The 20,936-nt window shown below is 39.8% G+C and overlaps 1 protein-coding gene across 1 annotated transcript in view; it reads left to right on the top strand.

The window, feature by feature from the left end:
- SLC9A9 (solute carrier family 9 member A9) overlaps window positions 1-20,936 on the top strand; it is a 657,846-nt gene that overhangs the window by 320,950 nt on the left and 315,960 nt on the right. Inside the window, exon 9 of the mRNA XM_005888754.2 lies at window positions 15,436-15,524. Within this exon, the coding sequence (XP_005888816.2) occupies window positions 15,436-15,524 (89 nt within the window). The remainder of the gene's footprint in view (window positions 1-15,435; window positions 15,525-20,936) is intronic.

Consider the following 20,936-nt stretch of genomic DNA (forward strand, 5'->3'; position numbering starts at 1 on the left):
CTCTAGTTGTGGTGAGCAACGGCTTCTCTGTGTTGCGGTGCACAGGTTTCTCATTTCTCTAGGTGCACGGGCTTCAGGAGTTGTGGCCCATGGGGTCTAGAGCATGGGCTCAGTAGTTGTAGCACATGGGCTTTGTTGCTTCACAACATCTGGAATCTTCCCAGACCAGGGATCAAACTTGTGTCCACTACATTGGCAAGCGGATTCTTATCCACTTTACAACCAGGGAAGTCCCTGATAACATTCTTATGAATTCTTTATGACCACTGGTCAAGGTATTTCAGAGCAGTTTCATACATCAACTAAAGGGTGTATCATAAATTACATTAAGCTGCAATTTCATTTCTCTAACTCTTAACTGAAAATGGAGACATGTAGACCCAGGGAAACAAGAGCCTAGTCTACAAGAATATGGTGGGCATATGTTGGCTTTGGCAACCCAGCATCTATTCTCACTTTCACTGGTAGTAGCATCCTGATGTTACTGAGTGAACTACCTTTCTCCATCAGATACCATCTTGTTAACCAAGGTACCCCATCCTCACCTGCCAAAGAGAAAGGGGGCATCTGAAGCAAGGTCAACCAGACACTCCTTCCTGGGGGTGTGAACCTTTAGGTGGAAGTTAGAAGGATGTGTAACTGTTGGCACCCGGACTTTCCAACAGAAAAACCCTGTTGGGAATCTCTATTCCTGCCATAGATCCCTGGATCTGCCTTTATGCTTCTCCCCTCCAATAAATTCCCTTCTGGTCACAGTTGCCAGAATTAGTTTTCACTGCTTGCAAACAGAGAAATCTAAATAGTACAAGGGAAGAAATAATCCATGAGGGTATTTCAACAAAATAAGCTGTGTAACTTGGTGACACTTCAGAAGGGAAAAGAGGCTCAAGGACAGCACAGCCTCTAGGCTTAGATGCTTGGACTGTCTTATGCCAGGTGCATGGTGATACACAAACAAAAGGAATCAAGCTCACAAAGACAGTTTTCACAGTGTTCATTATTCTTTTTCAATTCATCTCCTTGTAAGATTCATTATGAACACTTCAGTGTGTGTGGGGGGGGCTCGCTCATTACCACAATTTTCTGCTTTCACTTTCAGTTGTTACTAATTTGATGATGATCATTTGATTTATTTTGATCATGTTTTGCTTCAAGGGCTACATTTGCAGCCGCCTCGTCTCCGTCTCTTGGAAATTGCACCTGCAAATGTTCAGTCGTCACATAGAAGAACGTAGTTTTATGGAAACAAGTGGCTTTTAGACATGCAAATGAAGGTTGGCATTTCTATTACCCAGAGGTCTGATACTCTGCTATTGGAAATATACAAGCGCAGTCTGAGAAAAGTTTTATGTAGGAAGACTGGGCAGAATGTCAAATGCTAGTGAGAAGTCTTTCTGGAAGATGAGGGTGTGTAGATAGAAATGGAATTTAAGGAGTCTTCACAAGCCACAAACTGGGACAGCAGAGAAGGAAGAGAACGTATGTACAAGTGTCTGCCCTGATTACAAAATCAGCCACTGAGGGGTCTCAGATTTCTAACTCTCCTGCTAATTTGCGGAAGGATTGGAAGAAGTCACCCTATTAATTGGTATGTCAGTTTTCTTTATTGCTGAGGTAAAAGGATTTTATCATTTTGTAGTGGAAGGACATTGCACACATACACACAGAATGTGGCTTTTGAGTAAATACAGGACCCATGGGACCCTCTCTATGAGGTACCTGGTACATATGCATACCTAAATTCTGATCAGGTAGAATTTTTCTTGGCCAAGTTTTTAAAAGTCATCAGGTTACTGAGTCATTATTCTAAATTGAATATGGGAAATAATTCAGCAGTATTATTTATAGCATAATCTCTGGTGGAATTGAATCCTGTCACAGAAGCCACTTTTTCAGTTTATAAAGATAACCGAAAAGCACAGCTGGACAGGTTGTTTGAAAATTCATTTTTATAATCTGTTTCCCAGCTGAGACTTTGGGGGTCAGGTTTTTGCCAGAAGCAAACTTTCAGGGACTGTCATTAAACGCTGGAAGAGTAAGATTTCTAATGGCAACACTGGCACTGTGTCTAATGATTTCTCTGCTTCCAGGCACTGCTGTAATAAAGGCAGCTTCCACTTTTAGGTGTCTGGGGCACATTTTATGTCTGCTGGAAGTGAAGAGGGAGGAGGGAGACGGTTGGCATTCCTCACTTTCTCGTATAGAAAGTTAAACAGTATAACCCATCATTTACTCGGGTTAAGATGGTTTCCATCTAAGAAAATAAACATGTAAAAATCCGAAAGAAAGAAAAAACAGCCCTGATTACTAACCAATGCTATTGGGCTTTATAGTCTTGTTCTAGAGAGTAAAAGACTGAAAAAAATTTTTTGAACATAGAAGAGTAAAAACGAGTGACTCCCTGGCCCATTTACTGAGGAATTGACCAAGATGTCTGAGAGAGAGCACTCAGCACACACAAGCATCAGGGGCAACAGAAAAAGTTAATTCATTCCAATCCCATCACCGAGGTTTGTTCTCCCATTGGTTTCAAATGACAAGGGCCTAATTACATTGTCATGATAAGGAAAAGCTGACACTTGAAAGCTCGGGTCCTGCTTATCTGTCAGGTCAGCTCTTGAAAAGCTTTTGGAGAGTAAGTAGTCAGGAAAAGCAGAACCTGGGAAAGTCTTTCTTTCTTTTTTTTTTTTAATAGACAAGGAGGGAAGATTTCCAAATGAAATGACTATTACTGGGCATGTTGCAACTTTACTTGGTCTGAGTAAGTAAGCCGGCTCATTACTTCTCATCTCCATCATCTCTCAGCTTGGCAAAAGCTTGTCTGAAACTCTTAAGAAGGCTTCTAGTTCAGAGGTGAATGTGTTCCATTTGTCCTGCCACTGAACGCATTGCATGACTGGATGGGAAATACATTTCTAGATCTCAGTAAGTAAATTCCCGGGAGAGAACTTAGTTTGCCTTGTTTCTCAAATCAAGTCTGGCCAGTTTTAGCTTCTAAATACATGTCATTGGCTGACACCTCAGCTTCAAACTGTTCTTGCTTTCATATTGACAGGACCATATGAGTCCAACTTATTAGCCAACAATTCAACAATAAATGAGGTGTATTGAGTGTTTTCCAAGCCAAAAAATAAAGCCGGAGGCTCAGACTATTTATTAGGCATTCAAACTGCAGCAATAGACACCCAAAATTCTCAAGGGGGTTTGTTAACCAGCTCGCTGAACTGAGAGTGAACACTCAATGACACCATCTCAATAAACACAGGTGTAAAGTATATCTCCTCGCATAAGATCTCATTAACTCACACCTGCACTTTCTTGAACCAAATGGCCCCTGGTTTCAGTATGCAAATGACTTTGCACATGTAACTTGAATAGTGAACAAATTTACCTCTGTTTTCTTCACTGTAAATATTTTCCGTCATTATTTAACATCTCCTCATGGTGCCAGCAGGCACAGGGAAAAAAGAAACCTCTTTCTCTGTTGCTCATGTTCTGCCCAAGCGTGTAAAAATTTGTCCAAAGATAGATGGCACAAATAATTAACATACAGGTGAAGGAGAAAGAGGAGTCGAGGATACTGGGAATTATATCAAATGGATCAATGGCTCATTTCAGCAAAATGGGGTATATAAGTGAATGAATACATGTCGTAGAGGGAGACACAAAAATTAGTTCATTCAAAAATCTGGGCTCTATGCAAGTGTGGAACCTCCACACATAAAGGCCATTGAGTGTAGACACCTGGAATGAGGCTACTTACTGGAGCCTTAGGTGACACTGGTATGTCCATGTATTAGCTGACTCCAAGGAAATGAGAACTGAAAAGCAGTAAGCCTGACAACACCAACCTTAAGGTGGGAAGTCAGGGATCTAAGTAAAAGGGTGTTTTTCTTCACTCTGGACCTCAAATTAATTTGCCTAAGTACTCACTACTACATTGTTGAAGGAATTTTTGTTTGTTTTAAATGGAAATTTATAAACCTTGCAACATGGACAGAAAGTAATCTTGAATGCATTGGAGGATCTAGAAATAAGAACATAATTTGTGGTGTTTTCTATATTGATATTCTCATATCCCATAGACTCATGTTTCATCTGCCAACTGTAGCATTGCGCAATATGGTGAATTAGACCGTAATTGTACTCTTGGCAAATTTGGAATCCTTCATATTCCCTAAAGGAGATTTCCATCTTGTTAAATCTTTGACTTTTCAATTCTAAGTTCATGTTCAGCAGTGGTGTAGGAAAACTGTCAGAAATGTCTCTTTTTACTAGATCAAAAATAAATAAAAGTGTGGCATGGAAAAATAGCCCATCAACCTTAAAACCCCTCAGAGTGCCGTCTGAGAGCAAGTCAGAGTTTTTCTTTCTCACTTGTTCTCTTTCTGTGTTCTGATGATATAATCAATATTTCCTGTCCAAAAACGCAATATTCTCCAGTCTTAGAAACCCCTCAAGTCTTCATTTAATGTCAAAGAAAATCATGCTCCATGTGACAGATGTTTATTTTTCAGCTTCTGTATCTGAAGGCTTCATCAACTTTTAATGAGAAAAGAACTACTGAATAATGTTATCAGCAGCAGAGACTATATATAGGTGACAATAGTCTTGAATAAGAAGATTTAAATATTAGAAGAAAATAGACTCTGCCACTAATAAATCCAGATAAATGTCTATTTGTATGTGAGGATCAAAAATAATTTCGCCTGCTTTCTCTTTTTAGAGCAGATAAATATTTCTTGAAATAGAGATTTATTCCTTTGACAGACCTGCCTTTGAGTGTCTGCTGGGTACTGTTATAGGGTTGGGGGCAATGCAAAGAGGGACACGATAGACCCAGCCTTTGAGAAGGTCCAGGTCAAGAAGGGACACTAGTAATTTAGTTGTCAGGAAGCCCATTGGAAGCTGTGGTGGCCCCATGTAATTGTTTAGTTCCGTATACAGTAAGTCCCCTACATACAGACCTTCACGTTTCAAGCTTTCAAAGATGTAAACGTGTTCAGATGTCCAGTCATGTAAGTTAGTTCAGGTACCTGGCATGCATTGTCACATGTATGCATCCTTGTGCTTTTGTGTACTTTACTGTCTAGTACTATACAGGGTAGAGTAGTACCATATCTTTATTTCAAGCCCATGATGTCCAGAGGCAAGTATAAAAGCAGCAATGATGTAGCTAGTACTACTGTGCTTTTCAGGGTACTGTGCTGTAAGATTAAAAATGTTTGCTTTATTTTTTGTGTTTGCTTATGTATTATTTGTGTGGAAAGTATTAGAAACTTATTACAGTACAATACTATATAGCCAGTCGTATTATTTGGGTACCTGGCTAACTTCGTTGGACTTAGGAACAAACTGGACTTATGAAAGCACTCTCACGAGGGGACTGATTTGTGTTTGGGGGAATTTCAGTATGCAGTCCTTGAAGCAAATGTAAAAACAATAATTCAGGTCATAGATATTTAAGATGGGAAAGTGCTTAGGGATCATCTAGAGCAGTATTTACCAGAATTTCTTGATCCTACCCACTCCAATGTTCTGGCCTGGAGAATTCCATGGTCACAAAGAGTTGGACACAAATGAGCAACTTTCACTTTCATAAACTTTCTTGATCCTTATTGGAAAAAAAAAAAAGTTTATTATGCACTTATCTGCACACAGCATATTTTTGTCCACAAGGGTACTTATATAGTTTAAAATATACAGACGTGGGAAGAGGGTTCAGGATGGGGAACACATGTATACCCATGGCTGATTCATGTCAATGTATGGCAAAAACCACTACAATATTATAAAGTAATTAACCTCTAATTAAAATAAATTAATTAAATTTTAAAAATACAATACACAGATGTTCTAATTAGTAATTATGAAGTTATATTTTCTCCTAACCTTCTGTGGGTTTCTTATATACCCAAATTTAAAGAACACTTATGCAGACCATCTTTTTTTAATTCACTGAAAACAATGGACAAGGCAATGAATTTGAATTGCTCTAGTCATTCAGCTAGTTAGGTATCTGGACTATGCCAAGTAGATCCCAGGTCTCCTGGCACCGATTGTAGTACATTTTCTCTTACATAATTTGCAATGACACAATGAAACTTCATATCATGTAAACATATGTTTGTACATACATGTGTGTGTGTGTATGTATATAACACTAATGCTCCCTGACAGGGTCCAAAAGAGGGAATCACAGAGAACAGTGTAAATGGTGTTCTGTTAACCAAAAGGAATTAATTGTCCTCTCAAAACTGATCTCTCTAGAAAGAACTTACTTGCCAGCAGAATCATCATTCTTCCCAAAGAATTATGGACCTCCTCCTGCTGTTTCCTAAACTTCTTTGCTTGCCAGTAATTTGAATTTAACTGTGTACCTCTTTGTGGTTTCTCAAACAGCTCTTTTAGTTAGTGTCATAAAGTATTGGTTCTAGTCCTTGCTCAAAATTGCAGAAATGAGTCCTTGCAGACAGCTCTTCAGGGAGCTTGCCCACCACTGAAAACTCACTATGCAAACTGAAAGGCAATTTTGAGCACACGCATGAGTCAGAAACTCTTATCATTATTTTCTCTAAGTCATTTCTTGATTTCTTTCAGAGCTCCTTATTTATTTTAGTTCTCAGATACTTTTGAGCATGCTCCACTCCCCATGGACCTGGATGTATGTACTTAGTTCTATTTGTCGTTGCCACGGGATCCCATAAATACAAGTTGAAACCAAGACTTTAGACATGCAACCCAGCAGTTGCATTAAGGACCACTTGTTTTTCAGAAAAGATGAAAACAGAATGATCAGATTTTACATCTGCTGGGAAAGAAAATGAAGTAATGTTTTGCCAACAGAAGATTGTCATACTTGATGCTTCATAATTCTATTTTGTGAATACTAGCAGTAATAAAACATATAAGAGAAATGCTTTCATACTTGTGATAATTAGCTTGACCATTGTTAAAAAGTATTTCTTTATTTGGCTGTGTCAGGTCTTAGTTTTAGCATGGGGATCCTCTGTTGTGGCGCACGGACTGTAGTTGTGGTGCACAGGCCTCGCTTTTCCTCAGCATGTGGGATCCTGGTTCATTGACCAGGGATTGTACTCATGTCCTCTGTACTGCAAGGCAAATTCTTAACTACTGGACTGACCACCAGGGAAGTCCCTACCTTGACCATTTTAAACATAGAACATATTGTTTCTTTTAAATTTTGTATTTAGAAAAACTATGATGAATTAATTCAATGTGTATTTATTGTCTAACCTATAAACAGATTCAAACCCAAAGTGTGCAAGTAAGCTGCCTGTTCATGTGTGGTCCACACAGTCTCCTGGCTGTCTCCCCTCACTCACATTGAATTCCCTACCACTGATTCTACACCCTCCCAAATGTTCTTATTCAAGACCTAAATGCCTCTCCATCCTTTAGGAAAACTTTCTTCATCTCTCTTCTACCTTCCCCAGCCCAAAAGAACTCACTGCCTCCCAGAATTCCTATTTTATTATCACTTACTGCATTCTACCTGCTATTAGATGTGTCTGTGTACATGTTGTCTCTGCTAGGAGACATAAAGGTAGTTGAGGTCTAGGATTGGGTTCATTCATTCTGGCATTTCCCAGCAGATGGATAGCATTTGAATGGATGGATAGCCAGTACCCAAGCGAACTCGTGGGCTTCCCTGGTATCTCAGTGGTAAAGAATCTGCCCTCCAGTGTACATGATGCAGGTTCCATCCCTGGGTCAGGAAGATCCCTGGAGAAGGAAATGGCTGCTCACTCCAGTATTCTTGCCTGGGAAATGCCATGGACATGGGATTGCAAGAGTCAGATACAACTTAGCAAGTAAACAATGACAAGTTAACTTGCAAAAATCTAGTACCTTAACTGTAGTGCTACTGAGAATTGTCTAAGTTTGAGTTACAAGACTAGAGATCTCTTCAAGAAAATTAGAGATACCAAGGGAACATTTCATGCAAAGATGGGCTCGATAAAGGACAGAAATGGTATGGACCTAACAGAAGCAAAAGATACTAAGAAAAGGTGGCAAGAATACACAGAACTGTACAAAAAAGATCTTCACGACCCAGATAATCATGATGGTGTGATCACTCACCCAGAGCCGGACATTCTGGAATGCTAAGTCAAGTGGGTCTTAGGAAGCATCACTACGAACAAAGCTAGTGGAGGTGATGGAATTCCAGTTGAGCTATTTCAAATCCTAAAAGATGATGCTATGAAAGTGCTGCACTCAATATGCCAGCAAATTTGGAAAACTCAGCAGTGGCCACAGGACTGGAAAAGGTCAGTTTTCATTCCAATCCCAAAGAAAGGTAATGCCAAAGAATGCTCCAGCTACTGCAAAATTGCTTGTTATCTCACATGCTAGTAAAGTAATGCTCAAAATTTCCAAGCCAGGCTTCAACAGTACATGAACTGGTTCCAGAAAGATAATCTATTTTTGCTTTATTGACTATGCCAAAGTCGCTGATTGTGTGGATCACCACAAACTGGAAAATTCTTCAAGAGATGAGAATACCAGACCACCTGACCTGCCTCCTGAGAAATCTGTATGCAGATCAAGAAGCAACAGTTAGTACTAGACATGGAACAACAGACTGGTTCCAAATAGGGAATGGAGTACATCGAGGCTATATATTGTCATCCTGCTTATTTAACTTATATGCAGAGTACATCATGAGAAACATTGGGCTGGATGAAGCACAAGCTGGAATAAAGATTGCTGGGAGAAATATCTATAACCTCAGATATGCAGATGACACCAACCTTATAGCAGAAAGCCAAGAAGAACTATAGAGCCTTTTGATGAAAGTGAAAGAGGAGAGCGAAAAAGTTAAAGCTCAACATTCAGAAAACTAAGATCATGGCATCTGGTCCCATCACTTCATGGGAAATAGATGGGGAAACAGTAGAAACAGTGACAGACTTTGTTCTTTTGGGCTCCAAAATCACTGCAGATGGTGACTGCAACCATGAAATTAAAAGACGCTTACTCCTTGGAAGGAAAGTTATGACCAACCTAGACAGCATATTAAAGAGCAGAGACATTACTTTGCCAACCAAGGTCCATCTAGTCAAAGCTGTGGTTTTTCCAATAGTCATGTATGGATGTGAGAATTGGACTTTAAAGAAAGCTTAGTGCTGAAGAAGTGATGCTCTTCTCCAACTGTGGTGTTGGAGAAGACTCTTGAGAGTCCCTTGGACTGCAAGGAGATCCAACCAGTCCATCCTAAAGGAAATCAGTCCTGAATATTCATTGGAAGGACTGATGCTGAAGCTGGAACTCCAATACTTTGGCCATCTGATGCGAAGAACTGACTCATTTGAAAAGACCCTGATGCTGAGAAAGATTGAAGGCAGGAGGAGAAGGGGACGACAGAGGATGAGATGGATGGATGGCATCACCAACTCGATGGACATGAATTTGAGTAAACTCTGGGAGTTGGTGATGGACAGGCAGGCCTGGTGTGCTGCAGTCCATGGGGTTGCAGAGTCGGATGAGTGAGTGACTGAACTGACTGGGTTACTAGAAGTGAGGAGTACATTTCTACCTGCTTCTTAATGCAGGAGATAATGTGGGAGAGAAGGCAACAGGTAATGATTAAAGACATAAAATGTGTGAGATGTACTAGATGCTTTCTGTTTCTTCCCCTAGCCACTGGCTGAATAGGAAATATTGTGGTTATACCTGGAATGTGTTTTTCTGAGTTATTTCTCTTTTTCGTGTCATCTTCCTTTCACCTACTTCTAGTAATTAGAGCAAAACCTTATGATTATGTATTGGTATTTAGGTTACAAATCATTTTAAAATCCATCATATCACTTTATACTCAGAAGAGACCTGTGAGACAGGTGGACAGGTACTATCCAAATGTGAAAATTGTCTTGGGTGCCTGAAGCCCTTGGCCAACATCACCCTCTGTATATGGGTCTGGTCAGAGAACAGAATCCTGGAGCAGATAGACACGTGAGGGTCTGAGAGGCATGGGCCACACTGTCACTTTATAACTCTTCATTTTACTAACCAAATCTACTATTTTTAGAATGTTCTCTTTGGCTATATTTTTTCATTTTTGTTTATTTAGTTTTTAATTCTACTGTTTTAGGGTCCATTTTTATGTCTTTTGTCTAGATTCTTGAGGTAAATAGTCCATTTTTTTTTTTTCTAAACAGGATGCATATAAGACTATAATGTTTCCTCTGAATAACCCTTTGGTTTTATCCCATTGATTCTGGGGGGAAAAAAAATGTTTACCTTACACTTATTTGTACATAAGCTAAAAATTCAACTTTGACTTCATCCGCAAATCCAATTTTGTTTAAGAATACAATTAAAAATCCCTGATGGATACATTTATGCAACTATGCTATTTGTTAATTTCCAGTTTTATAATATTGTGGTCAATGGATATGCTTTGTTCATTTGTTTGTTTGTTTGTTTTTTGGAGAATTTATTGAGCTATTTGATAGTAAAATATATCATCAGTTTTATTCCATGTGAGTAATTTATTTTACATCCCAAAGTTGCTGAGAAATTATGATTTCTTAAATGTTCTTAATGGACAATTGTTCCATGAAGCTAAAATTACTTCATAGAATCTTGTTAATACTATTAATATAAAGTTACAGAAAGAAAAACAGGGAATAAGATGCAAAAATATAATTTAAAAACATGTTTTTATAGCTAGCAAAAGCAATTTACAAACTTTGTAAATGAAAAATGAAAAAAAAGGCAATTAAAAAACGTATTTCTTCTTTGGAGCAACCTTTTAATTGTTCCAAGTTGCTAAAAGAGCAATATTAGGCACAAGTCTCTCTTTTAAGGACCATACACATTCAAGGCCAAAGCACAGCAAAGGAGAGTTGACACTAATACCAAAGTGTTGGTCAGCAGAGATTTGTCTCAAAGTGGGATGATAAAAGACCAGTAGCATGGACATACCATTTATACAATGAACGGTCATATAAATGCAGATTCTTGGGCTTCAAGATATAATGCAGATTCTTGGGCTTCAAGATCCTGAATCTTCACTCCAAACCTAGGGAAGTAGAATCTGTATTTAACAAGGTTCCCAGATAGTCTGAATGTTCATTAATAGTCCAGTGGCATTAGGGTAAAGTTCTGAAACTTCTCTTGCCTAATGCGGACTCTTGGACCACAGTTGACCCACAGCCAGGTGGGGTCAAGTGCTTCTGATGTGCTGGGTGGTGAGCAGGATAAGCTGTGAATTAAGCTTATCTTGGAGTGACAAGCAACACAGAGGGGTGAGGAGCAGAGGTAAGAGGGAAAAAAGGAAGCGGGTTCCTCTGAAGTGAGCCGTGTATGTCCCTTCCACACAGCCACTGGGGTTCACCCTTTTCAGAGCTCTCTGACCTGAAAGTTTGTGTTCTAGAGATTTAGAAACATTTTCGACACAGAGGAGACATCCTGAGTTCATCTTTAAACTTCATAGCTTATTTGAAAAAATTTAGGTTTTTTCATACCTTCAAAAAATTGAAGGTATGCTAGTGATATGTTTAAAATTTTTATTTTAGAGTAGCTGTCTGTCTAAATTTGAAAGAATATTTGAAAGTCTCTAAGTTTATCTTGTCTTTACTTTTTGAGAAAGTCAGGCTTCCTGTATTCAAAGTATCTAAATATTTCCTTTAGAACCAGTATTATTGTCTTGACCTGAACTTAAAAACAAACAAAAAATTAATTGAGGTATTAATCCTACTGAATTAATAAAATAGTATATAAGAAAATGACAGATCCACAGAACTGTAGGATATCCAAATTTCTGCAACACTTTATGTAAAAAATTCTATAACAGCTCTGGCAGATGATCATTCAGCTCATACATTTCAAATGATAGGGAACTTGTCACACTTCAAGGCAGTCACTCCATTGTAGGACAGTTCTCATATTTTGAAAAATCATGTGATGGAGAATCAGAAAACATATGTCCAAGTTAACTTACTCCTATCCCCAAACCACTTGCTCCAATCTAGTGGCTCAAACTAGAAAAAAAATTCCAATCACAGGTCAGATTGAAATAAGCCTGAGCCCAGTCCCCAGGGATTTGGCACAGGATCTCATGTGCTGCTGGCATCTCCCATTGTCCCAGTTATAATAAAGAGAATAGAGGTTGAATCTTATTTTCAGATGACACACCTTCAGAGAACCATCAAAGTTTAGAATAGAAGGAACCCACAAGAGAGTCCTGGTCGGGGTTCAGTCAGGAAAAGAGAAATCAGCTGGCTATTAACAGAGTTTAATGCAGGAAATTGGATACACAGAAGATAGAGAGCTGCAAAAGTGAAAAGGGGGTCACTGAAGCAACGCACAGGTAGTCATTGCAGGAAGCAAGTATGATGCCTCAGACAGGAGGAGCAAAGGGAAGAGAATCTAGGAACTCCTAAGAAAGTGTCATGGAGCTGGGACCCAGCCCTCAGAGGACACTGTCTGGCTGTTGCTCCTCCTTCCTCTCGGCTAGGGGCGAGTCCCAGGAGGCTGGTCTGGAAGTGAAGGGAACAGAAAAAATGAGAATATCCAGCCAGCTCAGATATATAATCTTCATCATCAAATCTCTATTTCCCTGGGGCATCAGAAATTATATTTTTAGATTGCTTAAGATTACCTTAAAATATTCACAGATGGTCTAAATACAGGCAGAAAAGTACAGGGGCTCTGTGAAATTTTGAATCTCAGCTCTGCCACTTTCAAGGTGATCTTGAGTAAATCACTTTGGTTTCTTGTTACCTGGTGATAAGAATGTTCATTTAGTTATTCAACAAATACATGGAGTACCTACCATGTGCCTGCCATTGCTCTAATGGTTGGGGACCAGTGAATCACTCTGCACTCAATGAGCTTTCCATTGCCGTGCAGGAAGGCAGGAAATAAACCAATAAATATATAAAATGTTAGGGGGCAGTAAATAATATAAAAAAAAATAGATCAAAATAGGCAAGTAGAGAATGACAAGAGGGATATTTTTACAGAGTGCACAGCAAAGACCTGTCCAATGATGTAACATCTTAAGGAAAGGAGGGAGGCATGTAGAGATCTGGAGAAGAACTTTTCAAAGAGCAGGAACTGGACGTGCCAGGGTCCTGCAATGGAGCCTGCTTAGTGAATTCATTGAGTGGCAAGAGGAGGAGCCAGTAAGAGGGATCAGGAGCTGTGGGGAGGGGTTGGGAAGTAGGACTAGATCCTACTGAGCCTGTTCATCACAGGGTTCCATTGCAGAGTTGAGAGCAGAGGACCAACATGATCTGAATTGTCTTAAAAGTGCTGGGTTGAAGACAGACTGTGGCAGAGGCAGCAAGGGAGACAAGGGGCCATGTGGGAAGCTGTTGCTGTCATCTAGGCAGAAATGATGGTGGCTTGGTAGCGGGTATTGGGTGGAGATTGGGTTGAGAAGTGATTGCATTATGGGTAACTTTTGAAGGACAAGTCAACAACATTGTTGCTATACAGAGAGAGGAGAAGTAAAGGGTGTTCTCAGAGTTTGGGCAGCAGGAAGAATGCAGGTGTTACTGAGAAGGGAAAGAGAGATGGAAGAGGTGATAAGTCATGAGAAGTCTGTTATGAGATAAGAAATTGATGAAATAAATAAGATGATGTAAATAAAACTGGTGTGTTCCTTGCTCGCAGTAAGGTTTGGCCAATCTTAGCCCCCTTATCTTTTTTCCTTTGTTACCTATTTATGTTCTCAGAATGCATTTGTGAGCTATCCACACACCCCTCCCTTTTCACTCACTACTTCTCTGCAGATCAATATACAGTCAAAACATTTCCATGACAGGCAGAGGTCAGCTAAACCTCACCCAGAAAAACCTCCAACAGACTGCAGAATCAGCAGAGATAGATACATTTCATTTTCAAATAAAGAAAGAAAAATATCTGATGCCAAAACAACATGCATGGCAATCCTCCTAGTTCCTCAAAGTCCTTGAAGTACTTCGGTACCTAAAAGTTTCTCTGGCACTGCTTGTTTTTTAATAGAAATTCTGTGAAGAGTGAAATGTAATATTTCATAGGCATTTTTCTTTGAATTTCTGAAGAGAGACTAGAAAACTGAAGTTACCAAAAAAAAATCTATTTAAATGCTTACTGCATATAAATCTCTGGGCAAAATTTCCTGGTTGTTTTTATTCTTTTTGTCTAAAATTTTGAAGCATAATATTAAAAGGAAATAAGTGATGCAAATGTATTAGACAAATCTGTCTTAGCAATATTTTATCAAAAGCCAACCCCCAAAATAACAAACATATAAATAGAAGCATACAGTCAACATACAAAAAATATGCTTGGTTCTTTAAAATTCTTTACCGCAGATTCATTTGAAATGTCAATATTCAGTTCACATATCTCTATACTCTTAAGAGTCATCAGCATTTAATTTATGAGTGTTTTTAGTGGGAAAGATTCTGCTGTTTAAAATTCAGTTCAATCCCCTTGGTTTGAGTTGAGGAATACTTACATCTTGTGTTTTTCCCAAAGCCCTCCTATAGAGCCCTCCCAATTTCCCATAATTAATCAAATCTTTAATCCAAGGTAGGAAGCAGCCCCCACCCGCTTTCCCCACCCCAGCTTAGGGGCAACAACAGAGAATAACAGAGCCCAGGGACAAATAACACGTTTGTCCCATGGTTGCTGCTCCTCTGTTCCCCAGGAACCGTGTATGTATGGCTTCTAGTCTCTGTGTGGCTTCATGCAGCATTTGAAGCTGGGTGTAATGATGGCTTATGAAATAAATCCTACAACCAGCCAAAAAGCAGCTGAGGGCCCACTGTGGACAGGAAGCACACAAGAACAGACCAGCTTGCCTCAAGGATTGTGTGCCTTGAATGTGTTCATGAAATTACCCAGCAGTGGAAGGACAAAGTCCCCAGCTTTGCCAAGGAGACATAGAGGCAAACAAGGACCTCTTTCTGTGCTTGGCAAGGAGGAGCATTGGCAGAGGCAACTGAACCCTTGTAGACATCTTAGGTTTATGACTCATGGTTGTTAATACTAAATTGCGGTATGATAGGAACTTCTCAGGCTCCTCAAGGTACACAGTGGAAAGCAAAGTTCTCAGCAAATATGCCAGCATTTCAAATGCAGCAAAGTAGTTGGCACTGGCTGTGAGAGGCCTGGAACCGACTACACAGTCTTTTGTTCATGGGTTTCCAAGTATAACTTTCCTAACTCATGACCAGAAAATAATTTATCCCCAGGAAGAATCTACTTATTAATGCTTTTTTTTTTTTTAAGCTTTAATCCTATAAGTCCCCTGTTTAAAGCAGGAGCAAGGTTTACCCAGGTTTCATCATTCTAATTATTAGCCATTTTAACTCTCCTGACACCAAGTCTGTTTTCTAACTGGGATAGCTCTGCCCTTTGACTTAGATGGGAAAGAAAATTGGTTTTGACTGGTATGTTTTTAAATTTCAGGGATAGTCGCTGTTCTCTTCTGTGGAGTCACGCAGGCACATTATACCTACAACAACCTGTCATCGGATTCCAAAATGAGGACTAAACAGGTAAAAGAAAAAACTCACTACAGGCTTTGTCTCTTTTCTCAGTGTAATGATTACGGAGCAATTCTGGCAGTGCACTCGGAAAGAATTTCATTAGCAAAGGAAGAAAGCAAGCTTAAGGCTTCATTATAGGTTGGATATTTATAGATTTTTTTTTTTCTTCCTTCAGGATAACTATTAACAATTCTCTTGGTAAGCAAAAATATAATAGTCTTTCCCTCCTGAGAAATGTGGAACATAGACTGTCAGTCTTGAAGATGAAAGGCCCACAGTCAGTAATAATTCACAGTCACTTACATCTAAATGCATTGTAAAGCATGTGAGATTGGGTAGTTATATAGAGAGAAGGAAATGAAGAAGAAAGACAGGAATGTTTGGTCTTTAATTGGGTGCTTTTGCTTCCAAGTAAACTCAACTGCCAGTTGTCGCACAAGCAGAATGTATCTCCCATATGCCAGGAACACATCTGTTTCAATATTTGCACATAAACACTCAAAGATTCCTTCCACCAACATTTGCCACATAACCACTCTGTGCCGAGCACCATGCTAAGTACTAGGAATAAAAGGGCAGATAATACACGATCCTGCCTAATGTGGTTCATTTTCAAGTCTGTTGAGGAGGATCAAGATATGCAATGAGCAATTAATGATCCACAGTGTGGTAAGTACTGTGATAGAAATATCTGTAAAGGTTGTTTGAGGAAAATTCAGTAGGGCCTCCTCCCATAGTTAGGATTGGGACAGTGAAGAGAAAGTTTCCAGAGATGATAAGCCTGATCTGGAGCTTGCAATGGTGAGGGATGAGAGGGTAGTAGGAAGGATATCTGAGGCCAAGGTTGTATTAATATCATGGACCAAAGTTTTGAAACAGTTGACTGAGCATTTTAAATAGTTCTAAGTGCCTGGTGAATGGGGAAGGGCTGAAGTTATAGTGGAATATAGTGTGGTAGAGACCGCAGACACAGCCAGAGGCCAGCTTATGGAAGGACTTTCATACCTTATGAAGAAGTTTAGACTTTATCCTAAAGACAATGAGGAGTGGCTTAAACAACAGAAAGTTATTCTTATGTCCCAGGTGGTGCTGGTGGTGAAGAACCCACCTTCCAATACAGGAGACATAAGAGACACGGGTTCCATCCCTGGGTTGGGAGGCTCCCTTGAAGGAGAGCATGGCAACCCACTCCAGTATTCTTGCCTGGAGAATCCCATGAACAAAGGAGCCGGGCGATCTATGGTCCACAGAGTCACAAAGATTCAGACACGACTGAAGTGACTTAGCACACAGCACACGGTTCTGGAGGCTAGAAGTCTGAGATGAAAGTATAGGCAGGATTAGCTGCTTCTAAAGTTTGTGAGGAAGAATCTGTACTATTCCTCAATTTTGACCTTCTGGTGATTTTCTGACAAACTTTAGTGTTCTTTGGCTTGTAGATACATCATCCTAATCTCTGCCTTCATGTTCACATGACATTCTCCCTATGCATGTCTGTCTCTAAATTTCCCCTTTTTATAAGGATACCAGTCGGAATAGGGACCCACCCTACTCCAGTATTACCTCGTCTTGGCTTAACTAATTACATTTTTCAATGACCCTATTTCCAAAATCGTCAGATTTGGAGGTACTGGGTGTTAGGAATTCAACATGTGAATTTGGGAAAACATCACTAACAGAAGTCATTGACGTATCTTAGGCAGAATAGTTTTAGGATGATTGAAGTTCCATTTTAGAAATATCACTGTGACAGGCAAGAAGAGTGTGGATCAAGTCACACTTGTATCAGCTAGCTTTTGCTGTGTAACAAGCATCCCAGTGACATTCAACAATACACATTTGTTTATCTTGCATTTACAGGGTTCATCTCTTTTCACGTGGGTTGATCTGGGTGGCTCTTCTTGTCTTAACTGGACGGATTCACTGAGTTTGGTGGGGCTCTGTTCTAGAGTAGGCTTGGCTGGTACACCATAGCCAGTCCTGCATATCTGTCATTCTTCTCCTGGCAGAAGAACAAACCCCAGTGTACAGGACCATTTCAAGCCTTTACTTGCATCACATTTCCTAAATGTCCTATAGACAAAGGAAATCATATAGCTAAGCCCAGGGTCAAAAGGCTGAGCAGGTCATTAGCCCACAGTGGAGAGCACTGCAAAGTTACATGACAAGGATCATAGATATAGAAAATGTATAGAATTGGACGAAATGATTGCAATCTGTCCCCAAATGCAAATGGAGGTAGACAGGTTCCCGTACTAGGTCTAATGATGCTGAGAACATCTGATATGATATTGGGGCAGTGGGAGTGGAAAAAGCCAAAAAGACATCTCAGCAAATGTATAATTGGCTGGGAATTCCCAAATAGTTTTCAAAGACTTATCTTCAAGTTCTGTAAAATGGCTATTGTTTTCATTCTCTTTGTCATGTCCCAAGCTCAGCTGGACCTGAACCCAGCTCCCACCCACCCAGGGACTCTACAAGGTCACTCTTACCTCTCTGCTCATCAGAAGACTCAGAAGATACAATTGCAGAAATTTTAAGGACCCCCAATTTTTAAAATTGAACACAAAAAAGTATACCAATACCTAGAAATATCTAATATATAACCTTCCATCTAGGATCCTTTTAATTATGGAGACAACTAGCATTCTCTAGAGTTTAAAGGGCAATCTCTTGAGCTGGTTTTTCCTGACCTCATATGGTTCTCTGAATATTTGTATTCTGGGAAACTGAACTCTGTTTAGGGACTTGCACTTTTAAGTCACACTATCTAGATTGCTCAGCAGAACTTCAAAGATAACTCATCTCATGGCGAGTCAGCAGCCCAGCACCTAGGGGAGACAAAGCCAAAATCAGTGCCCCCACAGCCTTCTGTTCTCCTCTGAGTGGCTTGACAAGCACTCCCTGATGGGCTGCCAGCATCCATTTTTATAGCAGTTCCCTTTAGGGAAGGAGATTTTTGAAAGTTCATTCTTCAACATCCAGATAGCTGCATCCCTCCATCTTTGTTCCCCCCATTACCTTCTTTCTTGGTGCCTGGTTCATTGTAGGAGCTTAATGAATGCTAATTCCCTTCCCCTCCCTTCTCATAACTTTCTCACTTCTTTTATTCCAGGAACTCTCACTTTCTATTTATTTTTTTCTCTCAATATATGCATATGTAGCGGCTGTGCATATTCATACATGAATACATATGCATGCATCTACACACATATTCCCCAATCAAGTACATAGAGTCTGGGGTCACCATTTTTTAAAAATTGAGATTGAGCCTTTTAATTAACTTCACAGATCAGAAGTTCTTGGCCACATCTGCACCAACGTAGCAAGCAAAGTTTAAACTCCATGTGGGAAACCAATTACAAATTGTAAAGAAAAGCTGAAGCAGATATTATAGAGGTAGCCACTGTTTCCTTTCTGAAAGGGGCAAAGGTTTAGAAGGCATTAAATGACATGGTTACAGAATACATTATCTTCCTCTGCATCTCCCTGAGTTGTGTTTATTATCAGTGGGAAAAGTGGCCCCTTTGCCTCCATCCCCAGGACTGTTTAATGGGAGTGAAGGAAGTCAATTAACGAGTCTAGGGGAAACCTCTGAAAATCAGCTTTGTGTTTTAAAATCCTTAGGTAATATAATTTACAAAGGAATTTTATTCATGGACTGTGCCTATACCAGCTAATCAAACAGCTACAACTGGAGACAAAGACTTTTGAGAATTAATATATCCTTTATAGCTTCAAGAATTAGAGTGCCTCTTTAAAAATGCAGTTTTACATTAAAATATGTTTTGTACTTGATAATGACCATCTAGATTCCGGTGAATTGCTTTTCACTGCAGTCCATGAACATGTAACATCCCTGTGTGTTTAGGCATAAAGCAGCTTAATAGAGACACTCTGGTGCTGCTGCTCACCATGAGGATTTTTCATAGCAAAGCATTTGGGGAAAGAGTATATGAACACTGGTGGCAATCAGTTTTCCTGGACTCAGATTGGTTTGCTTATTTTAGGGTGTGCACATCTAGCCCTAAAGACAAACACATACTGACTCTTGACCTAGAAACGGAGAACCTTCAGAGATATTTGATATAGACATCAGCACATGGCACTCTGTAAGCTGAGAGATTTCACCCTGAACCATCCAGAAAACTGCATACACATCCCCTGACCCCACTCACACAAGCCTCAGCCTGCCTCTCAACCTCTTCCTCCCTCATACCCTCACCCACTAGCCAGGCCTGGGGGCTGGTAATCTGGGCCAGACCCCAGGGTGTTTCCATCAGCTGTCTCTTCCTTGCTTGAGGCTTACTTCCAAAACCATGTACTTCTTTTTTTTTGCAGATTAAAGGGTGTCCTTTAATTTTCCCTCCAACTTCCTATAAGGTTTTGGATTTTTTAAAATTTGTTTTTCAAGTATAGTTGATTTACAGTGTTGTGTTAATTTCTGCTATACAGCAAAGTAATTCAGTTACACACAGATATACATTCTTTTTCATATTCTTTTCCACTCTGGTTTATCACAAGTCTACCATCTCTTTTAACTAGAAATTCTCCTTCCCTTCCGGCAGTTTTCACCTAAAAATTACTCCCAAAAGATACACACGAGCATATAATATTAAGTGAAATAATTAACATCTATGATGCATCAACGGGCTTACCAGATAGCACAGTGGTAAAGAATTTGTCTGCCAGTGCGGCAGACACAGAAGACTCAGGTTCGATCCATGGGTCAGGAAGATCCCTTGGAGGAGAAAATGGCAACCCACTCCAGTATATTCTTGCCTGGAAAAGCCCATGGACAGAGGAACCTGCCAGGCTACAGTCCATATGGTCTCAAAGAGTGAGACACAACTGAGAAACACAATGCATTAACAGATACAAAGTGAAAGTGTTAGTTGCTCAGTCCTGTCAGACACTTTGCAACCCCATGAACTGTAGCCCGCCAGGCTCCTCTGTCCTTGGAATTCTCCAGGCAAGAATACTGGAGTGGATAGCCATTCCCTTCTCCAGGGGATCTTCCTGACCCAAGGATCAAAACTTAAGTCTCCTGCATTGCAAGCAGATTCTTTACCATCTGAGCCATCCCGGAAGCCCAACAGGTAAAAAAAAATGTACTTATTTCATTTTTACTCACTTCTTTACCTAAGAGGTGGCTCTTCTTATTATCACTGAATACCTTCATTCATTCATCTAATATTTTTTAAGAGCCTATTTTGTGCCAGCCACTCTTCAAGATGCTAGGATACAAGAGTGGATAAAAAAGAACTGTTAGTAGAGGAGCTTTAGAGTAATCAAAATAAATAAGCATACAGTACATTCATTGTCAGTTACAAGGCCAATAATAAAGCAAGAAAGGGAGGAAGGACTGTGTGTCTGGGAAGGCGGGGTTGCTATATTAAACACTGTGGCCAAGGAAGGCCT

Source organism: Bos mutus, chromosome 1 (genome assembly GCF_027580195.1).
Source record: "Bos mutus isolate GX-2022 chromosome 1, NWIPB_WYAK_1.1, whole genome shotgun sequence".
NCBI classification, from domain to species: Eukaryota; Metazoa; Chordata; class Mammalia; order Artiodactyla; family Bovidae; genus Bos; species Bos mutus.